Below are 27,546 nucleotides of genomic sequence, written 5' to 3' on the forward strand. Positions count from 1 at the left end.
CACTGCGATAAATTTGTGTAGCCTTTATTGATTCCTCTGGCCAAGGGAGCGCAGCATCTGATTGATTGATTAAATAAATAAATAAGTAAATAAGATTCATTCTCTCACCTTCTCTAAGTCCCCAAGTTCTTAGAGAGGGATTTTTTCTGGCCCTTAATTATGCTTTAGACCTTCAAGAAAAATGACTTTCAAATAAGTAGGATTTTTAAAAGCTGTTTACCACTTGAGTCTGAATTTGTAACTACATTTGCTTCAACATGCTAGAGCATTTTTATGGGACATTTGCAGATTGAGTCAAAGCCCTCTACTGTTAGTGGAGACTGAACAGGTGCCCATAAGTTGGAAGTCTGGCCCAACCTTTGGATGTGTTCATAACACAGAGAGAAAGTGATTAGGGTAAAAGCCTTTTTCAGAACAGCCAAAGTCATCTTCCCAGGCTCAAGAACTAAAATAAAACCCAAATCTTAAGTGAGGTAAGCAGTACCCCTGTGAGCCTCTTGAGTGGCAGCTCTTGTGGGAACCAGGCGCCAGGCAGCTCTGACCATGACGAGTGAGGTCAGCATGCCATGGAGCATAGGGTTTGAGAGTGTCAGGCTCCTGAGCTGCAATACTGGGCATTCACATGGCTCACCATCCTGAGCTGGGTGATCCCACCTCTGTCACATAAAATCACCACCTTGGGGGCTGGGAGAGAGGCTCAACAGGGAGGGGACACATGCATACTTAGGCTGACTGACACTGTTGTACAGCAGAGACCATACAACATCGTAAAGCGGTTATCCTCCAATTAAAAATTTAAAAGAAAAATTTTTTAAAGAGTATGTAAAATATAAAGAAAATCACCACCTTGGTTTCCTCGTTTGTAAGATATGAATAGCACCGTCCTATACTTCAAAGGGTTACTGTGAGAATAAAAGAATCAGTACAGGTAAAATGCTTGGTAAGATGCCTACCACACAGTAAGTGTTCAAGTGTAGTTGGTTACTCATAGCTCAAAATAGCTCAGAGTTCAATTACAACCCCAAATTTTGTAATTTAGTATCTTTTACGGAGTTTCCTTCCAATTGATCTCAAAAAATTCTGACATTAAATGGTGAATCAATACCTTTTAAGAGTATGAGACACTTCTACAGATGGAGAGTGTAATGGCTGCACAATATGAATGTATTTAAATCTCACATGATTAAAATGGTCAACTTAATAGATACTGTACCATAATTTTTTGGTGCTATAATCTTTTAAAAATTTATTTTACTGAAGGATAGTTGATGTACAATATCGTGTTAATTTCTGCTATACAACACAGTGATTCAGTTATACATATATATATATACACATTCTTTTTCATATTCTTCTCCATTACTGTTTATCAAAGGATATTGAATATAGTTCCCTGTGCTATAGAGTAGGACCTTGTTTACCCATTCTATATATAAGTTTGCATCTGCTAGTCCCAAACTCCCAATGCTTCCCCCTCCACCATCCTCCACCCCCCACAGCCACAGTCTGTTCTCTACATCTGTGAGTCTGTTTGTGTTTTATAGATAAGCTCATGTCATATTTTAGATTTCACAAGTAAGTGATATCATGTGTACCATAATTTTTAAAAAAGTGTAAGGTGACAGGAATTCCCTGGTGATCCAGTGGTTTATTAGGACACAGTATTTTCAGCTACCACACAGGGTTCAATCCCTGGTTGGTGAACACCCCAAAAGCTGCGTAGCTTGGCAAAAAAAAAGTTTTTGGACCGAAATTCTCACATTAACTCAATCTCCCTGGTTTTAGTGATAAGGAAAAGGATGCTCAGAAACATACAACTCTGGCTCAGAGTCACATTGTGGGCCTCTAATTATGTGAGAGTAGAAACCAGCTTCCCAAACTCTCAGACACTGTTCCAAACACCATAATACAGCCTCCCATCATTCACTTACCTGCTGACTTCTACACCAGACAAAGCAGAAGAAAGTGTTGATTGTTTTAGGGAGATAACCAATGAAGACCCAGAACTGTGTATGTGTGTGTATAATTATGTATTTCTTGGGGGCTAGAGTTGGCAGTACTCAGGGGTGGGGGAAATCATGATCTCATATTCAAGACAATATGCTCTTCTGATAGAAAAGAAAATGATCACAGAAAACCTCCAAGCCTCTCCATCCAAAAAGCTGCTAAAGAAGAAGTTAAACTGAAAAAGGTGGTACATGTTCTATGCTCCTTCTCAACTAAAGGGACTGACTACACAGTAAAATTAATCCACACACCTGTAATTGTGATGAGGGTACAAGATCTCATGAATTCAGAATTTCCGAGGATCATTACTTAACAAGAAGTGGACAGTGGTTTCCCTTCTGTGATCACACTGAGGGACCCTAACTTCTCTCCCATGAATTGTATTGCAAAGGTGACTTTCAAATTCCTGAGCGATTAAATCCAATTTAATCAATATCTACTGAGCACCTACCACGTGCAGGGAACTGTTCCCAGGACTGGGTGTGAAAACAAAAACCTTATCAGTTGCAACCAGGAAAACAGGAGTATCTACCCTTCTACAGTCATGGGGAAGACTAATGAGAAAATGGATATGACAGGCAGCAGTGCTGACTGCATGGTAACTGATCATCACTGCTGTTACACACACAAACTACGACATAAGGCAGTGTATGACAAGAGTTACATAGTGCAGGTACGAAGTACCGGAGGGCAGAAGGGTACAGGTAGATCCCTTGGGAGAGTCTGGAAGGGAACTGAGAAGTTTTGATGCAAGAAAGGGTGGCTGGAGTGGGGGTATGGGGATAGTGGATGAGCAGGAGCCACATGATGAAGGCATGGACAATACTGAGGAATAACAAATATTGGAAGTGGCTGCATGTGGGCACTTGTATAGAGGAAGCAGCAGAGACTCCTTGAGACCTCAAAATAGAGCACCTGGAATGCCGGGCTCAGACATCACACATGCTACAAGCAGGATGAGAGTCAAAGACATTTTGAGCAGAAGCGTCTCAGCTCCCCAGTGGAAGATAACTTAGTATCACAAGACGGACTGGAAAGGCAAGACCAACAGCACTGACACCACTAAGGAGAACTAGGTGATGCCTGGGGCCCAGCAGGAAGGGGAAGGAGAGAGAAGGACACCAGAAACTGAGACTGTTCTGAGATGGAACATACCATCAAACTGTTAGAGTCAAGCTTTGAACAACTTTCATACCATGATTTGCAGACAACTTGACTCAGGCTTCATTAATATACTGGCAAATACTACACTGGCAGTACTGGAATAGAAATGAATTCTGGCAACAATCTTCCTATAAGCCAAACCCAATCCAATAGCCATGACGTAGCCAACACTATCCTATAATAAAAAGTCAAATTCTATAGAAACTTTACATCCACTCTTAAAGAAGCACTCCAGGCAGCATTCCTTGCACAGGTATTAGTATAAACACATTTAGAGAAACTTTTCAAAAAGAAGTCGACGGACTAAAGAAATATTCTAACCCTTTATACTTCCATAGCAGTATTTCAATCAGCTCTTCACATATTTCACAAATGTTTCCAAGCTTTAGTTTCCAAATTAAAATGTATGCTAAATCCCTCTCTAAATCTGGGCTTTAAAAAGCAATGCCTTGTTTGAAGGAATGTGCATTTAATTATGATGTCCCTGGGAGCTATGAATCTCTAGGAAATCGTCCAAAGATCTTTCTTAGCTTGATTCAAGTAATAAATATTCAAAAAGGGTGGGGTAAGCAGAACTACGGAGGAAGCCTTGAAGTGAACAATATGGGGCAAATTTTTGTTATTTAAATAACAACCTGCAGAGGAAGACTTAGCAATAACAATTTCCTTTTCATCATCCAGAGAATCTTCAAACTTAGCTCCTCTGCAGATTTAAACAAGAGATTGGTGTGAAAAGAAAATTCAACAGTGTATATAAATGCTGACGGTCCCTATGTCACCATTCAGGAGAGACTTGCATATTCACACACCCCAATCAGAAAGGGCAAAGGCAGGCAATTATTTCTTTCTAGAAAAAAATTGATGAGGGGATTGTGTACTTACCTAAGATATTTTCATGCCTCAGCATCACAGTGTTGTACAATTCTGTTTCCCTAAACCACGACTTCTCATCCCGGGAGGAAAAGATCTTCACAGCGACGTTTTCCCCTTGCCAACTGCCCCTCCACACCTCACCATACCTTCCCTTCCCTGTGGAAAACAGCACAGAGGTGACGCTGGGAGGAGGACAGGACAGCTCACCAATTAACACTGTGCCCGCAACTCTCAACCCCTCCCTTGGAAAAATACCACTAGGGAATATACTGGGTTGGCCAGAAAGTTCATCTGGGTTTTTCTGTAACATGTTATGACCAACCTGATAAATACCACTACCTCTTGCTTGTAAAGACATCCAAAAGCAAGGTGGAAACTGTCCCTCCCAGCCACCCTGTTGTGACATCACATTAAACAATCTCAGAACCTGCATTCATACAATGAGCTGCTAGTTACAGAGTTTACATTTACATCCCTCTCTTAAAAGGTATGAAACGCATATGGTTTGTAAAAGCACATGAAAATTAGTAAGACAGAAAATGGTATAGATTATTAGACTTCAGTGTTGATGAAATCCAAAAAACATGTATGTGGCTAAATTGAATAGCTTATGTGATTCCTCCCCGTCATAATGGATCAACAGAGGCATTTTCTAAGAGTCCAAATTGGTGAATTTACATAGGCCTTTATATTTTTCACAAAGGAGAATATGAAGTTTGACATGTGTGCTCTGAAGGATTAACACACATGCACACACAAACAGAACAATCCTGGTGTAGGAAATAGACGGGCAGCCACTGCCATCCGTAAAGGGTTTCTTGGCAGAGGATATATTTCCAAAGAGATCTGCAAAGTCTTAAACATGTAATCCCAGAACAGTCCCGATTTCTGACACTGGTTATGGGTGTTCCCTTGTGAGACTCCCTGTGATGCCACAAGTGGGCGACACTGGAAAGGCCACGTGGAGAAGACATTTTCAAAGCACGGTGACCAGCTGTGATCTGATCCATGGAGTACAGTCCCGGCACAAGGGGCGGCTTAACGACATGCTCCTGCTTCCACACTTCTCCTTAATTACAGGTAGGTGATCAGGGAGGTTAGGTGGAGGAGGGAATTACCATGAGATAATGGGGATCATCACGGGGTATAATCAAAGGTGAAGACAGATGTGTAACCTAGAATACAATACAGCAGGCGATCCAACTTGCAGAGCAGTGGGGCCTTCCGCCAAGGCTAGTGGCTGATGGTAATCTCAGCTGGTAATGACCACATACAGGAATATATGCAGATGCAGGAATACAGCTCTTTGCTGGAAAACTAAGCCGCCGAGAACCCAAACATGGAAAAGGAAAGCATGTCTGTCCAGAAGATTATGTCTTGAAGCATAATCAAACCTGCTCAATCTAAATTCCCTTATGATAAGCAGTGTCTCCCTACTAAATACCAATGACTAATCCAAAGGGCATTAAATGAGCCCAGGAAGGGTCTCTGTGGGCCGCTGTCAAGTCACAAAAACCGTACTGGGTGCAGGGTTAATTTGAATAAAGTCATGGCAATTGTCCAGCATTTGTAGTTTAAGATGAAGACCAGTGCTAAGATCTACAGCATGGACTGCTACAAAATGGAACACTAATCTTCTCCTGTCTTTGGTTCCATTCTGTATCTTTATTAGCCCTTTGTCCTCATATTCTCATTAGGAAGGAGAGAAAAATACCCCAGAGCATTGTGGACATTATTATATAGTTGCCTCAAATCCTTTATATAAAGGAAACAGAGACAGATGTCAGCGTAAGTAGACAGAACTGAAACAGAAACCTACTTCAGTGCTTTTCAAAGGCTTTTAACTTGTCAAATGCTTTTTGCAGATGCAGCCTATGCATAAGTTCCTGAAAAGAGAAGCAGAGCTGCCTCAGTCCTGGCCGTGGAGACGCAAAAGAGGACGCTTTAACACCTGAAATTCAGAGGTGCACTGATCCCACCTGGAACAACTGATCTAGTCCAATTCCCTATATTTTTGAACCAAAAATGGTAAGATACTATCCAAACAGTTCATGACATATATTTTTATCCAAGGCTGTATTACATGAACACTGGAAGCTACTGAAATGCATGGCTCTTTAGCATTAAGGCAGTAAAATGATGAACTATTTTAAAAAATGCTGAAGAATATCTATACAACCATAAACAGTATGCATTTTTAAAGATGCAATATTATTTTGTCCTCTGGACTCTGGGGTCCACCCCTGAGGGCTGCTGTTGCATGAATGGTGAGTTACCATGGGACAGCGGGGTGGGGGGTAATGTCCCCCTTCACTGCCTTCTGATCCCAATCCAGTCACCCTTGTTCATGATCAAATAGGATGTTAGCTGGTATAAGAAAACTACCTTGGTTGTAAGCAGTGAGCATGTTGGGAGCTTTTCCACTTTTACTAATATTTTCCCTACTCACAGTCCACCGTGGAGGAGGAGCATGAAGTGGGAGTTCAGAAACACTCACAGTAGCTGCAGACCTAGAGAAGAGGCCACAGGCTCCTGCCAGTAGCCGGTGTACCTGCCGGCCGCGGTCGCTGTTTTTACCGCCTCTGCCCACCTGCCTTCCACTGCTGTATTTGGGGATGTCCTGGCTCCCATGAAAACAGGAAGAAAAGTCGGAGGGTAGCAGCAGCCAAGGGTGAAGCAGCCTATGATGGCCAGTCACCTCCCAAAAACAAAAAAATGAGATGGTGAGAGCTGCAAAGCCAGCTCACGCCTCCCAAACTGGGAGAACTAGGAGGAGAGTGTGGAGATGGTTCTAGTCCATTGCTGCTACTCTGGCCATCCCTGTATGCCATCTAAAGGAGAAATTAACGAAAACTGTCACGTGACTTGCAAATACCCCAAAATCAGGACTTTCAAAAAACAAAAAGCATACTGCACCATCTTCCAAGAGGACAATTCAGCAATATATAAAGACAAGCCATAAAAAGTTAAAAAATTTGACCCAGGAACCCCAATTCCTGGAAGTTTACGCTACTCAAAAGAAGCAATGTGTGCCAACTTTTTTTTCAAGTATTGTTAAAGTTATTACTCAATAGACAATTACACAACCACTCAGATACCTGTGATGTGTACAAACACATGAAAATGTGTATGAGCTTAAAACTGAAAACAGGGACACATTACATACACACTGTGATTACACCTCTACACAAATATATTCTGATACAGGAAAAAAAAATGTGAGAGGTCATAGAGAAATGTACATAGCTCCTTTAAATAAAGGAGCTATAAGGGTAGCTTTGGCAAGTTTATTTCATTTTTTTTTAAGGGGGAAGAATGAGAAAGTAAAAAATTGCAATAGTCAAGATTATTGTCCAAAAACCAACTTACCTCAGATTCACCAATGCCTATCTTTGGTCACAAGCAGGCATATTAGTTCATTTTCAAGCAGTCCCAATATCGTGAAGGGTTTACTTAAAACTGAAAGCCTTCGACTGGGTATTTTCTATACTATCTAGTGGCAGACTCCTTTGAAAATAACTTTACCAAGTTCAAGTGCTCCAACACAAGTCACAGATTAGAAGCATAGCTACTCCACAGGGCTATCTCACACCTCCTGACATTTAACAAGCAAGAGACAAGAAGAAGCAGATTTTCCAAGGTCCATATACTTCTAGAAGCACAGTGAACACTGCACAGACCCCACAAAGAAAGGGAAAAGAGAATTACCAACACACTCCAGCAGTGTAATCTGACGGGCCACTGTCCTCTGTACCAGAAAAGGAAGACCAGAGCCGCTTCCCGATGTACACGAATGATCCAATAAATCCTGTAGTTCAAAACAAGGAGAAAGAGAAAGGATTGAGGAACCGCTTCCAGGTCAGAGCATGCATCTGGGTGTAACTTGCATGGAGGCTGCGATCCTGGAGACGTGGCCTGTCCGGGTGCATGGAAAGCCCCACTGGATGAAGGACTGATCTTATTCCTTAGGAAAACCTGAAGCTCGCCCCTTCCCTAATATGGGATCGGTTTCCCTGAGGGATCTTCCTGAGTAGTCCTTTCTTGTATCCAGAGTTTTAGAATAAAATAGCTGAAGAAAGAAAATGAGTGGACCAAGTCAAAGATGTAAATTAAAAAGCCCAAAATACAGGGCTGAGCCCAAAGGAAAGCACTAGACAGAAAGTGGAGCAAAAATAAACGGCTTTGAAGTCCAAAAGCTGAGCACAGTTGATCCTATTCTGCCCTGCTCATGGTATCTACCAAGGGATGTACGTTAATTGACATGCCAGCTAAGGAACTCTAGTAAGGAACAAACTAACTAATGGGGAACAAACAACTCTAATGCAGTGGCCGTGTGCATCCTCAAACTGGTCCACTCGAGCAGAGAGTGACCAGGATGCAGGTTACCTTTAAGGTAGGCAAGGAACAAGAGTCACAGAATTAATACCTCTATGTCATTTCCTTTTTTAAAAAATAGTTGTCTACTCTTAAAATTTTTAAATGAGGAAAGATTCTTTAAATTCTATAGTGCTTTACAATTTTCAAAAGTTTCTCACACATGATTTCATATACTGTATGTCATTCCTGAAGTCAATTACCCACAAAGCAGAGAGAGAAAGAAATATAACTTCCATTAAAACATACAACTATACCCCAAATCTACTTCTGGGCTTCCCCTGTGGCTCATCTGGTAAAGAATCTGCCCGCAAAGTGGGAGACCCTAGGTTCAATCCCTGGGTTGGGAGGATCCCCTGGAGAAGGGAAAGGCTACCCAGCCCAGTATTCTGGCCTGGAGAATTCCATGGGCTTTGTAGTCCATGGGGTCACAAAGAATCAGACACAACTGAGCGGCTTTCACTTCCCTTCCCTTCAATCTACTTCTAAAAATGAACACACTGCAAAAAAGATTCCCAATTAGTTCATTCATAAATTTTCCATTCTTACTCTCAGTGCAAGCCAAGAAGCAGATGCCTTTTTGAATCAGGAATGGATTTTCTATCATAAACAATACTGCGCCTATGGTGATTGTGGTAATGTTACAGCAATGTTGAGCTGACACTCCCCAAAGCTCCTCCTTTCCCAAACATTGTAGCTGGCCTGTTGAAGGAATACATTTCTTTGTTCAAATTTCATCATCTTTTACTTACTCTGAGCACCACTCTGAAATACTGTTGATCAGCAAAATTACCAAAATCTGAACATCCAAAGAAAGAAATTTAGAATTCTTAAAAGCCATAAAATAGATAATCAGCAAGAAATTGAATATAGATGAAGTAGTTTCACATCTCCCTAACTATCTCTTTTGCTGTTCTTTTCTCTTTATTCATCCATTTTTTTGAGAGAATAATTTTGAAAATTAAACTGTATTTTTTAAAATAATGTGCAGTCTAAACCTGGTTCTAAACCTAGTTCATAGACTTCAGGACAGAGGGGAAAAAGAAATATCAACCGAAGACTAACAAACATTACTTCAACTCTTGGACGCCAAGGCTTCTTTTTCAGTGCAGGGGAGCTGTTTAGTAAGACATTGCTGAGTCATGTAAATGAGAATATCACTTAAATAAGCATGTCTGTAAACCAATAATGATGACTTGTTTTAAACAGTGTTGTTTAGTATGTCATATCGTGATATACTGTCCTTTAACATGGCTGAGTGGAGAAGACTATCTTAGCATATGCTACCGTTCTGCTTTCAGAATTATAGAAGCCACTTAGATAGTAATTTAGACTAGAGGTTCCCAGCAGTGCCCAATGTGATTAGTTACATTAGCAATTCTAAGAAACAAAATTCTGACTACTTGATCTCATACTTTTTGCTAAAGTTTTGTCAGGATTCAACCTTGCATCTTCCTTGCTAATAACTCAAAGAACTCATTTAGTTTGCCTTAAAATGCGAAATAAACTTCTAAGTACACTTCTAAAGAAAAACTGGTTTTCTGCTTTCTGAATGAAATGTCCTTATCCCCTCTCTTCCCAGTTTGATGTAGCAGAATTTAAATAGGTAGGGGAAAGAAAGCTAAACAAGGTTCCTTCCCCCTTTTTTTCATACAAAACTTGACTGTGGTCCAGCGATGGAGAAGGCAGTAGGATAGGCTAGTTCCCAGCCTGTATCAGCCACCATCAAATGTCTGCACAGCTGGCTAAGGGCAGTCGTCCAGGTGTAGCACCTGAGCTCCCAAGGCTGGGGAGAGCAAGTCTTCTCCAGCAAAAACGCTTCACTGCAGAACTCGCGGTCACTTTTATTAGGTTTGTTATCTAGCAGATCAAGACTTAATTCAAAACAGTTTTAGGCAATGCATAGTCATGGCATAAGTAACATTGAATCACATTAAATGCTGCCACCCTGACCATCTTTCATCAGTCAATGACAAGGAGAGCATCGATTTGGTATCGGCATGACTTTTAACATCTTTCTAACATTCACAGATCTTTGCCTTTCTTAAAGGGACCATCTGACTCAGCATAATACCCCTGTAGAATGTTATTACTTTTCCCTTCAGCACTTGACGTAACCTATTCATAGCATGTGGTTCTCTTTCTCACTTAAAGCTTAAAGGTGCTTTAAAATTAACACTTGACAAACAATTTCAAAAAGTGAAAAAAGACAGTCGCTTTTTAATGTGATTTCATCATTTTAAACTGTGCAAAAAGAGTAACTTCAAAACATACAAATACAATGGCTTCTAACTCTGTGTAAGCCACAGGCTGACAGTGAGCCAGATAAATGCGGCTGATCTGAACAGTGTGTGCTGTACGTACGTGTCAAATACACAACAGATTTTGAAAGCTTTTTTTAAAAAAAGGATGCAAAGTATCTCATTAATAATTCTTTATGATTATATACTGAAATGATAATTACTATGTTAACTATGTTTTGTTAAATATATTCTTAAAATTAATACCATCTGTGGGTTGTTTTTTTTGTTTTGTTTGAATTTTTTTAAAGACAGCAAAGAGATCAAACCAGCCCGTCCTGAAGGAAGTCAACCCTGAGTATTCATTGGAAGGACCGATGCTGAAGCTGAATTTCCAATACTCTGGCCACCTGAGGCCAAGAGCCGATTCATTGGAAAAAACCCTGATGGTGGAAAAGATTGAGGGCAGGAGGAGAAGAGGGCAACAGAGGATGAGATGGTTGGATGGCATCACCAACTCAATGGACATGAGTTTGAGCAAACTCCGGGAGATGGTGAAGGACAGGGAAGCCTGGTGTGCTGCAGTCCATGGGGTCGCAACGAGTCAGACACAGAACTTAGCAACTGAACTGAAAAATTTAAATTACGCGTGCCGCACATATTTCCATTAGACAGCACTGGTTTAACCGAATGAGTGCCCTCCACAAGGGGGCAGCACAGGAGCACAGAAAATGTAATGGCTGCTTTTTTGGATGTCAGGTTTTAAAGTCTTAAATTACAGGGTGTTAAAATAATCTAGACAGGAAAGTAATTTTTAATATTAGGCAAAGGGTGCCTTTTTTTGCTAAAAGCACTATTATTGCTAAAAATAGAGTAACTGAGTACCGTAAACTCCAACCCTGCCCTCCCACCATCAAAATTACAGGTGACCATTGTCTGTCCCTGTCCCTTCACTCCCAAAAGAAAAATAACTACCAAGAGTCAACTAAAATAAACCCACTCACTCATTTAATGTAAAGGTCTGTCTAAAATAAATGTTCTCACATAGAGGAGACTAAACTCACATAAGCGTGCCAGCATATGCTTGCTTAGAACATGAGACACCAGTAGTATGTGTGGACATGGTCCAGTCACCGGGAACTGCTTAGCATTTCATACTTGAAATGACAAATCATCTTCAGCCATCTCTGTCACACGAGGGGTCCCCTGGAGCCCAAACTCACTGCTAAAGTGCTGTCTCCAACGTTGGTGGTGATGAGCCCTTCAATGGTGCCATATTCCACATCTCTGGGGTTGAGGCGTTCTTGATTGCGCCTTTTAAATTTTCGAAGAGCAACTCCCAATAGGCAGGCTAGAAGGCATACTGCGAACACTACAGACAAAATGATGAGGCCAACCTCCAAGTGGTAATTCTGTGTTCCAGGAAAAGATTTCCCTGGAGATGGGGGAGAGAAGGGTAATTGGCTGTAGGATCATTGTTGTTAATATTTAGCATAACCAAAGCTAACAAGTAGCTCCTGACCCCGACCACATAGTTTTTATAAGTCACAAAGTGCTAAAACTAAAATACTTCATAACACCTGGCCAACAGCCCAGTCATTTAACCCTTATTCATTTAGACACAATAGGATTTTGAAAAAACTCCACTGAGAACCAACTTAACGCATCTGTGTGAAAAGTGTTTTTAAAATATAAAGTACTATACAAATCTGATACTATCCTTATTAACTGAAGATTTGATCTGTAAGGATGTTTTATCATCAAGCCCTTACAGACAGATAGTATGCTGCAATATTCCTATGAGAAAGTGCTATCTGAGTTAAGGCCAAATTATCCAATCTGTGGCCTTCTCTTCGATATCTATTGCTGTATTCTCATTGCTATTTTTACATCTTGATTTGTGCCTAGGAACCTATTCATTCAACTTTCTTTAACTCACTTATTCAACATTAATTCACTCACTTAAAACATTCACTCTGATTCACTCACTCACCTAATCACACATTGACTCTCTGGCTCAGACACTATCACATCACCCATTCAAACATTTATGCATTCATTCACCTGAACACTCACATGTCACAGAGGCTTTCATCTTGTCTAGTGAGTTAAAGTTTCATAGTTGGATAGTGAAGGTCATAATTAAAAGATCCCAAAGCAATTATCACCTGTGATTTCAGACCCCTTCCTAAGACATTATACAACCAAGCCCTGTTCTTCCCCACGAAGGTCTTATTCTTTCCATGTCCTGGCCCCTTCAGTCATCCAATCTCAAGCTGAATTTCCTTTATAAATTTCTCTAAACTTTCCAAATCCAAATTAATCAACTTGGCACATAATACTCCATGGTACATGTCATTTGTAAAATAAAGTATAAAACTAATTATGTACAACATTAAATTATAAATATCATGCCTCCCTAATTAAATTAGAAATTCCTTAAGTAAATAAATTTTGTATTACAACTCTAATCTGGCAGAGTCTTCTGCAGATGAGAAACTTTTCATACTGTAGACACATGATTTTTATGTGACTGCAGACATTTTTCATGGTCCATCCACTCTATTAATCACAGTTTAACTCACAAGGTTTAAAACTTTATTCCATCAAGTACCCTTTTTAGTTTTAACCATTTAATACAAAATCTCTTTTACTATTTAATCCTATTTGCCTACCAGACTTTAACGTTTTCTATAGACCTTAAGGTCCTCACCATAACTTTAAAAATTATTAATTATACAACATGATCTTGTATCAGTTTTTTGTTTTGTTTGTTTGTTTTTTCATTTTTCTGTCTCTCTCTCTCTTGCTAGTTATCATTTCTGGCCTTGGATACTTCTCATAACCTCTCCTACAGTTTGTTTCTTTTTTGTGTGAGTGTAAGATTAAGGACACCTATTAAAAATGTATATATTAAGACAGTAAATTTGGCTTGGGCTGAATCTACAGACTAAGGTACATTAATATTTGTAGGGACTTTGAGATGCAATGTAGGGCTCATTTTATGGGGAAACAGTTTCAGAAGAGGATTGAAGTCCATATTGACTATAATATGGAGAAGATTCCACATAAACTATAAGGTTGAGGTGAAACCTCACCCAGCTTCAAGTTGCAGTGATAGATCACTGGGCACCTGATACAGGAGAATGGCTTTGTCTCCTTCCTCTTAAAGAAGGAAAGGTATTCCTCTCAGATGCCAGAGCCTTGTGTTCCATTTTCCTCCCTAAATACTCAACATAGAGACAAGTACCTAATAAGCACAACTGTTTTAGAAATTATGATCTCATAGCTCCTTTCAGAAAAAGGTATCAGGAGCTATTCACCTTCTCATGACACCAAGAGACATCTGGTCTGCCAAATCGTCCCCAGAGTAGATATCACTTTGCTCACTTTCCCCAAAACATCCATCCTCCTTATAGATTCCAAAAGGCCATGCCTTTCTCTTCCTCACTGGACCTAAATTCCTTGTCACCCACTGTTCAAAGACTAGGAGGAAAGTCTTGTGGCTACTCACATCTTTAACCCACAAAGAACCAGGATAAGACTAACTAAAACCCTTGATCTAGAAATAGAAAAGTCCATGGGAACCTTTAGTAGGCAGCTGGGCCGTGATGTTCCTGTTACACCAGTCCCCTTGGCAGCACTCCACAGCCTGGCCAGGTGACGGCGGGGTCTTACAGGTCATCTTCCCCTGCTCGTAGACCTGGAAGCAGCCTTTCTGGTAGACGTGGAAGCCATCATTTATGCTCAGCGAGGAAAAGCACTGCTGGCCTTCACAGTGGTCCTCGTTCCCACAGGAGAGGCCTTCACACACACACATGTAAAGTCTGGGGTTTACCTTGGGCTTCTCGTCTGCAGAGTGGGGAGAGAAAGGAAGACAAAAATCACCGTGTGGGTTGTAACCCCATTGGGGAAATCACACAGTCTCTCCAAGACCAATGCAAATGCATTAACCGAACAGAAGAAAGTCAGGTAAAGCATCACCACTGGTCATGATCTTACATCTCTCATCTGACCAACCACCAAATAATAATCACCTCTCAAGGTATGAACGTGTTTCTATAAGCTGTTTTACATCCTACTAGGCTGAAGAACGGTTATCATCTGTTACAGGCTTCTGAAAATGGACTTCTCCCATTGTGGCTTTCAAGGTATCTTTGGTCTGGTGGGCTCTCATATCCCAGTTCTTGAATCAGAATGTTTTTGCCAGAGCATAATGCTCATTGCTTTTCTTTTGTGTAGAAGAGGCTCCGAGATACATAGCATCTGCGGATACCAGCTCCCACTAGCTGCATACGAAACCCTGTCGACTACTCACACAAGGGCAGCTGATGTTCCTGCCATCACCTGTCTGCTTCAGAAACACAACAGAACAGTAAGAATTCACAAAGGTGCACGGTCTATAATTACATATCCATATTATCGATAGTTTCGCTTAGATGTCTAGATTAATTTTTCCGTAGGAGAACACTTGAGTTTTTACATTAATTACTATGGGAATTCATCACTGCTAAAACATTTTCAACTGGCAGGGAAAAAAAAAAAGAAGGGGCACTAATTATTGAGGATGGAGGCACAAAAAGACAAAGGGAATCGAACAGTGTTTGAATAATAAAGTAACAAGTGGGATTAAAGGAAAAGCCTATACAGGTTGGTCCAAGGCACAAGACAGATCATCAGTGAAGCACACCTCACCAGACCTCCTAATTGTCTCTTTCTGAAAACACTCATTTGCAGTTTCATCTTTCAAATCACTCTTTCCTTCCCTGTGTTAGAATAATTAGTTCAGACTGGTTGGTACCAACAGTTTCCACTCGTGGATAAGGAAAGTGAAGACAGACTCCAAACAGCCAATTCCTGGAGGCCCCTGATTAGCCTGCTGAGCCCACTCTGACCAAAGCACCGTTCGTACAAAGGGTGGCGCCGTTCACAAGCCCCTGAAGGTCTGCAGCGCACACAGCCTGCCTTCAAGTCCCCGAGCCCTCTGCGGCAGCAGGTCAGTGAGAGAGCGGCTTCCTTCTTAAAATAACAGGTCGGATGGCTGTGCTTTCAAGAGGAGACCTTCAGGTAAGGTCTTTGAAAATGTCAAGTTCATTTACACAGATTTGTGTGGGTATGTGTGGAGGTGTGGGTTATCTCAAAAAGAGAAAAGCATTCTTCATCTTTCTTCTTCCCTCTTCAAAGCAGTGAAAAATAGTTCACTGCCCACTGTAATGTGGGTGCCTCGTCCCACAGAGTAAGCGCATACAGACACACAGACACAAGCTTTCTATTTATAATTGACTTGCTGGGTCTTTTGAAAACCACAAGGGGCTCATCCAAGAGCAGAGACATGCCCGAAAGCAGAAAATCCAAAATAGCCGCTGACGGTGTATATGTATGTCACCAGTCTCACCCCCAAGGAGCAAGAGCCCTCAGACATTTTTAATGAGCAAGAACGCTAATGAGCCGAAGGGTAGTCTTTTATTTTTCCTTGCCTAGAGAAATCCAAGAGAAACTCCAGCACCAATCTATTTCTATGAGGATGAGAAACATATATATCTGTTGACATAATCCAGCAAAAAGTTTACTCTTGCCAAAAGCAAATTGAAAGATAATATTTCTAGGGAGTCTAGACATGCTTGCCACTCTCGGATGGCACAAAGCTGTGCTGAGGGTTGCCAACTATGCTGCCCAACAGGTGATGGCTCTTTGGAGGGAAATGGATGGGCGGGGTGAGGGGCAGAGTTAGTGGTGTCATGCTGATTTGCGATCATAGCTGAGAATTTAAAAGTGTATGTTGAAAAGCTGTTCAGTAATGTAATTTATGTAAATGTGAAACACAAATGTGTATTTTAAGACCCTAAATAATTTTTAAAGGTCATGGATATCCAAAAATACATACTGAACACATTAAAGAGGTTGTATCTGTTGATGCTGGGTTAGGGAAGAGGGGCTGAAGGGGTAAAATGAAAATAATACAGGAGAGGAGCTGGCCACAGACTGACAATGAAGAGAGGAGGATGAATCATTTACTTGCTACACCTACGGTCTGCCAGGAACAACAACAAACAACAACCCCAGGCCATAGAGGGCTCACTCATCACCGATTCTATGGAAACAGATGGTTCAGGGTACCAAAGAATTAATCGCACTTGGTGGTTCTAATAAAAAAAAAAAGCCAATTAAAAGAAATAAAGTAACGACAATAATAATTTCTCTAACGTGGCTTCAGAGTGAACTCGGTTCTTAAAGTCGGAGCCCAAACTCTAGGTGCACAGGCACAAGATGTCTCCTGCCTTGCCAAGGTCTCTGGCTTTTGAAAGGACATGGGGATGGTCTGACAGATGTTTAAATTGTGACCTAGAGAATACTGCCAGAAGTGAGTAGCCTCAAGTAGATACCGTCTTTAGTAAGATTCAGCCCACTAGAACCAACCCTGCCGTGCATCCAGGCGTAACTGGGTACAGATTTTAATCAGATCTTATCCCGTGGGGTCATACTCTAAGTTAAAAACCAAGGTTTTCAGATCTTCCCTGCAACAATCAGAAAAAAGAAGGAAGACAACTCTTAACTCTATGTAATAATTAACTCAGTCTCTGATATGGGACCATGAGTTCAGTTCAGTAGTTAGCAAATGGGAAAGTATAAAAAAACTCCACCAACTCTGCTTCCTATTTTGCTTTTCACCAACATTTAATTTTCTTAATTTGTGAATTCCCATATGACTGATTAGCAGAGCCCTTAGTGAATCAGGTTTTTTTATACAGCCAAATATAAAGACCTTAAAATTCACAATCTAAGAATGACCCCATGCACCCCCACACACATCTACACCAGACCCAAACATTAGTTAAACGCCACTTTGGCAATTTTATCCAACAGAGTAGATCAACCTAAGAGACCCCAAAAGGATTTTCTGAGCCAGGATCACTAATTCAACAAAGCAGGTTAAAAGCAAGGTAGTAGCATTTTCAGATCTTAATATTCACAATTCTAAGAAACACAACAGGCCCCCAAATGCCTGTGACTCACTGTTTTCATCTTGTTAAAATTTAGGAATAACCATAACATGTGTGGGCCTGGGATATCTTATTTAGGGTAGGCTGGTGGGGTGGGGAAGTGTGAGAATTATCACAAAGCCCTTTTTAGGGCCACAAACAAGGGTCTGTGGACCTCTAATCTCTCAGACTGAGATATAAATACACTACACATCAGGGAACACCGAGGAAGGATAATCACCTTCTGTGACTGATTTTCAACAGTCCAGCCAGGAAGCGCCACATCTGATATGAAGCATTTTACACTTGCCTGTGCAAATAACTAGGAAGTGCCCTGGCAGAAGGCAGTCCGTCTACTCTACCTAATTGACGCTCATTTAAATAATTCAGTAATTGAAACATCAAGCCAGAGGTATTCCCTCTGTGCAGAGCTCACCCACACTGTTTGTTCTGAAGGCACCTCCCAGCGTTACTCAGTGTTATGGCTGGCAGCCTGCGCCCTCTGGAGCCCCAGAACCAGGCCTGTGTGAACACACTGGCAGCCCACGTCTGGCTGGGAGCAGCAGGGAGTCCTTGGCGCCACCTGGAAGGATCCGGGGCTGGCTCTGCAACCACAGGCTCAGGCTGGGGATCCCAGGGGTTCACCAAGGCCGAATCCTTTAAAAGATTCTCCTCGTTCTGGGCGATACCCAGCTCACCATCTGGACACACCTACTCTCACAGCCTAATCCCGGGCTGGCAGAGGAAGAGGCAGAGCAAACAGCATCGCAGATTTTCTAAGACTGTCCAGAGTTTGGGATGATCTTGTGCCTCAGAGTAAGAGGACCCACATTCATGTCTTAAGTGGGACTTGAGCAACCTAGGCACACTCTGAAGGGACTTCCATGTTCTCCTGCCCACCTGCCCAGTCATGCATTCCAGAATGCTATGAGGCATTTCAGTTGATGATCCTTCTTAATGGTGCACAAAACCCCACGTTTCCCACTTAAGTCTTTGACACAGAAGACAAATGAGAAAATGCTCCAAGTCAACCAGGCTGTAGCTGTGATCCCAGGAATCAGCAAAAGGAACAGCTGAATTTCTTACAGGCTCCCCTCAGAGCGGCACAAACAACAATGCAATGATTAGACTACCGTCTATGAGTCCGTTGTCCAACAGCTCAGAACTTTATAGGCTAAAAAAGGAACCCCAAACATCCGTGGACTTCTTCCAACAGTATAAACAGTTCATTCATTTGAAATGACAGCTTCTATTAGGCTCATAGATATGGGAGGCCTTCCATCAGCTCCTAAGCCGAGAGTGCAGTATGGCACCTTTCCAGAATCTTCAGCATTTGAGATCTCTGGCATTAAACAAAGGCTTACGGAAGGATTTTGCAATGCCAGGTATCACTGCCAGCAAGCCTGCTCCTGAGACAGAAGCACAAAGGTCTGTCCAGACTGCCTAGTGAAGGGCATCTGATGGTCTGGCAAGAAAGCAGGCTATATGCTTGGAAATAAAAGACACCCAGGTGCCTAAATGCTCTCATTACAAAACATCCACTTAGGGAACCCAAATCATTTTTTTTTAACCTGAACAGAGAAATTGATATTTGGTAAAGTTTAAAAGCCAAGAAGAAAATACGAATAGGGGCAACTGAATAGGATCACATATAAATTAGAATAGCAACAATAAAAAATGATAGTAGGGTTTCCACAATTTTGAACTCATGATGCCTCTACTCTAAATATGCCCTTCCTCCAGGGTTCCCTCACTGAGCTAATGGTGCCCCCATTTCAGATCTACAAGCCTGACTCCATGACCCTCAAAATGGAGACACACAGGGAATTCCCAGTGGCTAGGACTCAGGGCTTCCAGTGCTGGGGCCCAGGTTCAATCCCTGGTCAGAGAACTAAGATCCCACAAGCCACGACCCTGCCTCCCTCAAAAACGGGGGGAGACACAGTGGTCACCCTGCCCTGGCTGACCTGCGCTCCACCTTTCCAGCCTCACCTCTGATCCCCTTGGTTCTGGGACGGGTTCCTCCTGCTTCAGGAGCGCAGGTCTACTAGGTACAGAATTCCCCACCATGGGATGCTGGGCTTCCTTCCTGAGGACACCCCCCCACCCAGTCTGTGCCCATCTTCCCTTCAGATCTCACCTCATTCTCCTCAGAGGAGCCTTTGTTCACACCCCCAAATGTAAAGCAGGAGTCCCTATCTACACTCACGCACACGTGTCTGCACGGCTGCTCCACGTCCAAGTCTCTCCTCCAGACTGTGCGCCCCATGAGGGGAGGAGCTGAGCCCACTCGGCTCACCCTTAGGCTCCCCACAACTGCCTCAGCCCCCGGCGGGAGGACACGCCTGATGAACGTTTAGCTCCAGAATGAATTTTCTCTTCACAGACAGGATTTAGAGGTGGGAAGAGACATGATGCTGGTTTTCAGAGCCGCCTGAGCCTATAAAGTCTTTAAATGTCAGCAGAGATCTTCAGGCAAGGCTTAGTCACCGAGCCAGCATGTCTGTGCAAAACCCTTCTCCCTGCAGGCGCGCGCCACAGCGTCACAGCTGGTCACCTACTCGGGCTTACAAGTGTGGAAAATTGGTACTTTTTGTGGTATGGTAGGTTTTCTGTTTGCTTGCTTGTGTATGTTGGAAGAAAGAAGTAAAATGCAAGAGTTCTGAAAACAAGGAATTATTTAATATATCAATAGAAGAGCAGGGCTTTTATGGGAGGTCCTTCCAGCCTCTATGATGCTATGGTGATCAGAGCCCTGGCTCCAGCCAGTTTAGAGATGTCTTGCAGGACTTGCCTGCTCAGCAGGGAAAGGATGCGTCTGGTCTCTGCTACCATTTTTCTCCTATCAGTGAAAATAATGGCATTTTCAGCAGGGAGTGAGGAAGAGTGAATTACATCATTTTCCCCTTCTTGCTCTGCTGAAGGTGATAAGGATTCCTAAGTCACCCTGCATTTGAACTGCTGAAGCTGGGGGGGTGGGGGAGAGTTCCATCTGTTTATTTTGTGTCTGGGCTGACTGCTTGTCTCTGAAATAATCCCTGTAAATGAAGTCAATTGCAGCAGCCACACCTTTTATTTCAAAGCCAAAAACTCCGTCTGTGTTTAAATGACTAACAAGTTAAAGAGCATTGTGGGGTATTGACCTAAGACAATGCTGGTCTGTCTCTTCCGTGATTTTTATGATTCTATGAACACAGCAGAGGCTTAGCTTTAACACGTGTGCCAGGTCTGTGAAGCAACTCCTTCACAGGGGAGAAACATGGGGGTCATTATTTAATCTCTCTTCATTTTGTCTTCTTGAATTGGCGCTTCATATAAACAAATGATTACCAGGCCTAATGGAAAGTACCTACTGAGGAATTCTTTCCCAGACAATACACCCCTACTCTGCCCCATGTATTCTTGCATCTAAGTGAAGCTCCAGTTGTTGGGAGAGTAACAGAGAGGACCACAGGCTGAAGGAGATGGAAAATGCACTGGGGAATTATAAACACTTCAGAGAAGTCATTCCTTGTTTAGATTCAGGAGAGCCGGTGACGTGGGACCATCTATAGCATGTCTTAGGCTTGAAGCTCTGCTCACAACGTGGGAAGAGATGTTCCTGACTCATTTGGGTTATCTCCACCACCCCTTAGGATATCTGGGGAGTGCATGGCTGCTCCAGCAAGGGTTTCCCACACAGGCTCTATACTGAAAATACACTGCATGGGACCAGACAGCAAAGAAGGGCCAACAGAGCTCCTACTTCCGTTCCCCTCCAGAGCCCATGACCTTCTTCTCTGGGAATCAGGGACCGAGCCTCCAAGGTCGCCAATCTCTGCTTACCATCAGCAAGCCGCCACCGCACCCCCACTTCCTTTCCGGAAGCTTTCAAAACCACAGAGATAAACCCTTCAAAAGATGGGCAGCATTCCAGTTTGTTAACAACAGCCTTAAACTGCCAGCCTCTAGGTATCATGGCACCCAGAGCTCAAGGCAAAACCATCCAGAAGTAGTTAAATCCAGCTAAATTCCTCCTCTCAAGCTCTCCACCCTATCCCATCCCACAGAAAAGCACAGATGAGATATTTTCTAGACTCTTTTCTTTCCAGCCCAAATGAAGCCAAAGAGATCAAAATACCCAAGGGGGAAAAAACTGGGGCATAGCCCAAACCTCTGACATTGCTGGTTTCCTGTCCCCCAATTTTCCAATCACGTCCTAAGGTCCTGTAGGTTCACAACTCCACAGAAGGTCAAAGAGAAGGAATCCCATGACTACAAGCTTTGTGCATCCGTATTACAATGTGATCTTTGCTTTGCCTATCTTTATTATCCCAAGTCTAAAAATGAACACAGTCCACAAGAATTCATGAACTCCTAAATTCAACACACTTAAGACTGGCTTCCTCATCAGAGACTGAAATCCTACAAGTCACCATGAAAAAAGTTGAGTGTGGGTCATTTTCAGTTTATTGTTTTCTTACTCCCAAGCCCACAGAAAGGCTCCAGGTGCCTACACTCTAGGTGGGAACAGAAAGCCTTTCTTCAGAGCGCTGCGAACCAGAACTGGCTTTTCAAACACACATTCCACACCCCCTCACGGCCCCGCTCCCAGCTCTGTGGCCCAGCACACCATTCCCGATTTCCATGATAATCTTGGACCTTGGCAGGAGAAAGACAGCTAAATCTGAGATGTGTCACGAGGCCGCTGGCCGGGGAGCAAGAATATCTGCACACAGACCAAGGCAAGAACAACAGGCCAGGGTTTCTGCAGAGTGCCTTTGGCTCCCATGGCTGCACAGCACCGACAGCCTAAAGATAGCCCACGTCTCTAAGAAGGGGCACTTTTAAATAGTAGCTTTAGTACTACCAGTCACTTTAGAAGTTTTTCCTTTCAGAGCCTGCTTCCATCCACACCGGCGTGCCAAGCCTGCCCAACGATGGCAAGCCCGCAGCAGAGATGAAAGCCCAGAAGGAAATGGAAAGAGTCCCAAGGGGAAACAGACAGTTCCTAACATGCTGGGATTCCATGCTGTGCCCACATTTGGACTGCTGAGAAAGAATTACCTAGCAAAGAGACACCTTCTAGAAGTGATCCACAGACAGTCACGGGGAATTAACCAGCAGGTAAAAAATCAAGCAACATAGTTTAACTCAATGTCTCCCCCTTTGTAAAACTGTGGCAGAGCACACCACGATGGCTGCTGTCCAGGGTTTTTTTTAGGAAAGCCTTTCCTTCCAAGAGAAAACACAGACCTCTCCATTTGTCAGACCCCGTTTGGCTGAGCAAGGAGAAGTGCGTGGTGTCTTCAGCACACACTGTACATCCATAGTCAGGGCGGCCACTCACTAACCACAAGACTGCCCAGTGGAGCCACTCAGAAGAGCCTGCTCCTTTTTTGTTTCCTTTGAAGCCAGGGCCAAAGTTCCCAAGATCTTCCTAAGAACCACTGAGATCCACGCAGCCCCTCACCTTGGGCAGCAGGGGAGCCCACGCTGTCCTAAATGGCAGTCGGCCCGGGGCTGGTGTACGAGGGACAGGTGCACGGCGGGCTATTTTCAGTTGCTATCAGCTCGATCGCCAGCCGCACATGCTCAGTAGGCAGGCAAGTTCGGGTTGCCTTTCCAACTCTGGGCAGCCAAGACATACACCTTCCACAGCTGCCAGGGCAACCAGCAGCCCGGTCCTCCTCCCAAGACGGGAGCAATGAAAACAGTGTAACCTGGCCAGCCACCATGCCAGCCAGCAGGCAAGCTGCACCTCTCATGTCCCTGCCCGGGTTATTCTGAGCTGGGCTTACCGACACTCCGTGGCAACACAGGAACAAAGGGCCAGCTAGAGAGGGATTTAAATGTCTCACAAAAGTTGCTAGAAAAGTCAGCAGCCCAGCCTTCTGTTTCCATAATAAAAGCAGCGGTGGAATTAGTGTTAGGTTATTGTCGTTAGCTGCTGTTAGAATTTGCGCGCTCCCTACAACAAAGGTCTTCGCTTGGAACTAAGGGTTTTGTTTTTGTTTTGTTTTTGTTTTGTTGGCCACTATCGAGTTGCTATAGTTGGGATGCCTTTGAAAAGGCAGCACGTGGGCCTGTCTGCCCAAACCCTGCGGGAGGACTAGTTGTTCCCTGCCCCTTCACCTCTCATCTTGCTGTAGCCTGTAAACCACTTCTATCACACAATTCCTTCAAAACACACAAACTGAGCCTAATTAATCTTTCAGTGGGCTTGCCAGGTGGCTCAGTAGCAAAGAATACACCTGCCAATGCAGGAGACACGGGTTCAATCCCTGAGTCGGGGAGATCCCCTGGAGATTAGGAAATGGCTATCCACTCCAGTATTCTTGCCTGGAAAATCCCATGGACGGAGGAGCCTGGTGGGCGATGGTCAGTAGGACTGCAAAAGAGTCAGACACGGCGTAGCAACTAAACAACAGTCCTTCCATAGCTCTCAGTGCCCTCAAAATCCAAAACACACACCTCATGCACCAGGCCCTGCCAGGCTACTTAGGGCCTCAACTCTCACCCCAAACACCGTCTACAGGCTGCTCTGGCCTTGCTGGACCCCCTGGGCAGTGTCCCCCGTACACCCACTTCTCTGGACTTGGCCCTGCCCCTGTTTCAAAGTCCTCCTCGGTTCTTCCTCTGCTGGTCTAATGTCTGTTCATCCTTCCCAACGCCCTGGACCACTGTCCCCAATCCCAGCCCCACGTGCCATGTAGACTCTACCTGCCGACACCCCAGTATGGTGCTGTAACCTGTGTCTCCTCCAACTAGACTTTGACTCTTTGACAGCAAGAACCCCTTTCCAGGTATGTTGACATCACCAGCACGGATCCTTGGCCTCATACTAATCGTCAGCTAAAAGAATGTTAAGACTGGCTCTCTTTTCCCAAACTTGGAATAAATTCTTCAAAAGGATAGGCTTTCCTATCCTGTCCCCAGTCCAGATCACTTCCTTGGTCTCTTATAACATTATCTTTTTTGTATTATGATAATTATTCATTTGTCAAATATTCACTGAGCACCAACTACGTGCTAGGTACTGTCTCATACACTAGAGAGAGAACAAAGACCACCGCCAAGTCCCGACCTCTCCCACCCTGGGGCTCACTTTGCACGGGTGACCCCTCACCACCACCCTGTTACCGTCCCACATGGCACTGCAGATAATGGCTCTTAACAGGTAAGACAGCCCACCTTCAGAAACACAGTAAGAAGGAAGAAGATGCCTCATGACAGTGTTTGATGCTCTTCTGAGAAAGGCTTGATTCCTATGCAGACCAAGAGTCTTCCTTTCAGAAGGCACTCTAACTAGCAATACTGTTTAATTATCAAAAATTACCCTAAATCTTAGCAAAACTGACTGTCTGAAGCTCATGAAATAGGAAATGATGTGAAACATAAACAGAAGCCATGAGTGTTTAACTCTACATGGCATTCTGCAGCATTATATATTTCACAGGAGTCAAAGTTTAAACTGGACTATTTGTTTTGCTTTCTCTATTTTTTACAACTTTCCTGAATGGGTCTGGTTTATTGTTATTATTATTTGGAGAGGAGGATTTTGTATTGGCTTGGTGTAAATATCAGAATTCAGAAAATAAACAAATTCAGCAAATAATAAATAAAAGAGGCTACTCCCTGCTCCATCTGAATAAAAAAAACATAGGTAGGGGTTTTTGTTTTTGCTGTAAGGTGTATTTCACCACCCCCTTCCAGAAGGAACTTCTCATTCTCCCTCCCGTTCCCTTTCCTTCCCACATCCCGCACACATACAGATCCTCAGAAAGTCCATGCTCCACTCTAACCCATAACAAAGAATTAGATGCAGCATTGTGGAGGATCCAGGAAACACCCAGCTCTGCAGAGCTCAGATTCAGCTGATTAGAGTCAGGCAGCAGCTGTTCCAGTGTTACCACCGCGGCTGAGAAGGCACAAATGTAAACTTCCCTCTTCCTGTCAAATCACTGGCTTGCAGAGAGCGAATGGCAGGCTACATAAAGTTGTAAAATAATAATAATAAAAGGTCTGGAGCAACTCTGTTGGAGACTGTCTGGGCTAGCTGTCAGAGTTTTCACCTGAGGGCAGCAAGGACTTCCGAACAATATGAGCTCTTGGGAGCAGAGGGGAGCTGTCTTGCTGAAACTGTGGGTTATGACCCATTCTGGGTAGGCAAATCGATTTAGCCGTTCAGAAGGTCTCTTTCTTTCTAAATGAAATAAAACTAAATAGAATAAAAAGAGAAGAAACAGGAGTACATTAAACGTAGAGTGATAGCTCTTTCACGAAATTTTCTTTTCAGGTGTGTGTGAGTCCTACTCCACGATGTTTCTAAATGCAGGTGCACGGGTCCAACTCTAAAGCGTTTCTTACTGTGAGTCAGTGAAGATCTTGAAGGTTGCCCCGCCCTGTGTCTTACACTATCTTGGAATCGACATGAGTTCTGAGTAATTATGACTATTGCATATAACCATTATCAGGGGAAGTTGCCTGAGGTCATGCTAGATGGCAGAGGGAGGTTCTCAGCAGTATTTGGAGAGTTACACATTAATTTTTTTTTTAATTTTTGATTTTTTACTGAAGGATAGGTGACTTACAATGTTGTGGTTTCTGGTATCCAGCAGAGTGATTCAGTTATACATACATGTATATGCTTTCTCATATTCTTTTCCACTATGGTTTATTACAGGATACTGAATATAATAATTCCCCGTGCTATACAGTAGGACCTTGTTTATAGTAGTTTGTATCTGCTAATCCCAAACTCCTAATTTATCCCTCTCCTATGCCCTTTCCCCTTACAAATTAATTTTTCAACGTGTTTTGTTTTCCTTGGTGTTTACTTTTCAAAAGCAAAAAATAGCACACATGACATGCCTACCAATCTCCTGCTTCCCCAGTTTTTCCATAAGGAGGAGATGGCATCCATGTTCCTTCCCCTTGAGACCGATCTTTGTAAGAGAGAAGCATGGAAACTGTTGCACTGCCCACTCACTGTTGACCACAGGAAACCATTTAATGAGCTAGGGCCTTGGATTTGCTTTCCCATCTGTTCAATATTTGACTCTGATTGAATTTTCAAGTCCGTACCACACCCTACCACTAACTTCTTTCATATAAATGCATTGAATATGAGCATTTTATAATGTTCACCAGAAAAAAAAAAATTGGATGTGGCTTTAGTTTAACTACATACAGCTGAAACAAACATTCCCCAGGAAGGAAAAGCTGAAAGGAAGCTTTGTCACAGCTCACCTTGCATCAATAATACACTCACTCTGGTAGGTGAGAAAATGTGACAGTAAAGAAGCGGTATCTTGAATGTGCACAGCGTCATCTGATATTTACATTTTAGGTCCTCATGACTAACAGCTCAGGACATCTCATCTCTCTTCCCAACAAATCACTCATACTATTGATGATGTGTTTAAAAAAAAAAAAGATTTTATTCTTAACAAAAGGAATAAATTATAGTAATGAGAAATGAGAGCAACAAATTTAATACGGAGACATTTCTCTTACATTCATTCACCCCTTCACCAACTTCCTGCACTCTCAATAATGAGAAATTCAAAGAAAGGCTTATTCTATTCTTCACCCCCAGTGGCAAAGAGGGGCACCTTTGTCGACCCTAACAAAAAGTCTATTGAAGTGATCTCCTTCCTTCCTTCATTGGGTAATTGGGCTGGAAAGTCTGAGTAGTGATGGCTTTGGAAATACTAAAATCAAGTCAACCCAGAAAATAATTTAGTACTTAGCAATCTTCTCCAGGACAGACCAGAATCTCTCACGGCAACAAAACTTGCTGTAATAAAATCTAACTATGGCTTGCAAATGTAATAAAATGTGGGTCATGTTAGCTTTGAAATATTTTTGAAGAAGCAGTATGGTATTCCACTCTAAGTTATTTGTGTCATGCTCATCCCTGCAGA

General features: G+C 42.9%; 1 protein-coding gene across 2 annotated transcripts in view; it reads right to left on the bottom strand.

Moving 5' to 3' along the window:
• The window catches only part of ACVR1 (activin A receptor type 1), a 129,323-nt gene that overhangs the window by 19,756 nt on the left and 82,021 nt on the right, over window positions 1–27,546 (bottom strand). For both annotated transcript variants that reach the window (XM_065931576.1, XM_065931574.1), the window contains 4 exons: window positions 14,247–14,510; window positions 11,882–12,093; window positions 7,753–7,852; window positions 4,054–4,200 (listed from right to left, as the gene is read on the bottom strand). In XM_065931576.1, coding sequence (XP_065787648.1) covers window positions 4,054–4,200; window positions 7,753–7,852; window positions 11,882–12,093; window positions 14,247–14,510 — 723 coding nt within the window. The remainder of the gene's footprint in view (window positions 1–4,053; window positions 4,201–7,752; window positions 7,853–11,881; window positions 12,094–14,246; window positions 14,511–27,546) is intronic.

This window comes from Muntiacus reevesi, chromosome 3 (genome assembly GCF_963930625.1).
Source record: "Muntiacus reevesi chromosome 3, mMunRee1.1, whole genome shotgun sequence".
Classification (NCBI taxonomy): Eukaryota; Metazoa; Chordata; class Mammalia; order Artiodactyla; family Cervidae; genus Muntiacus; species Muntiacus reevesi.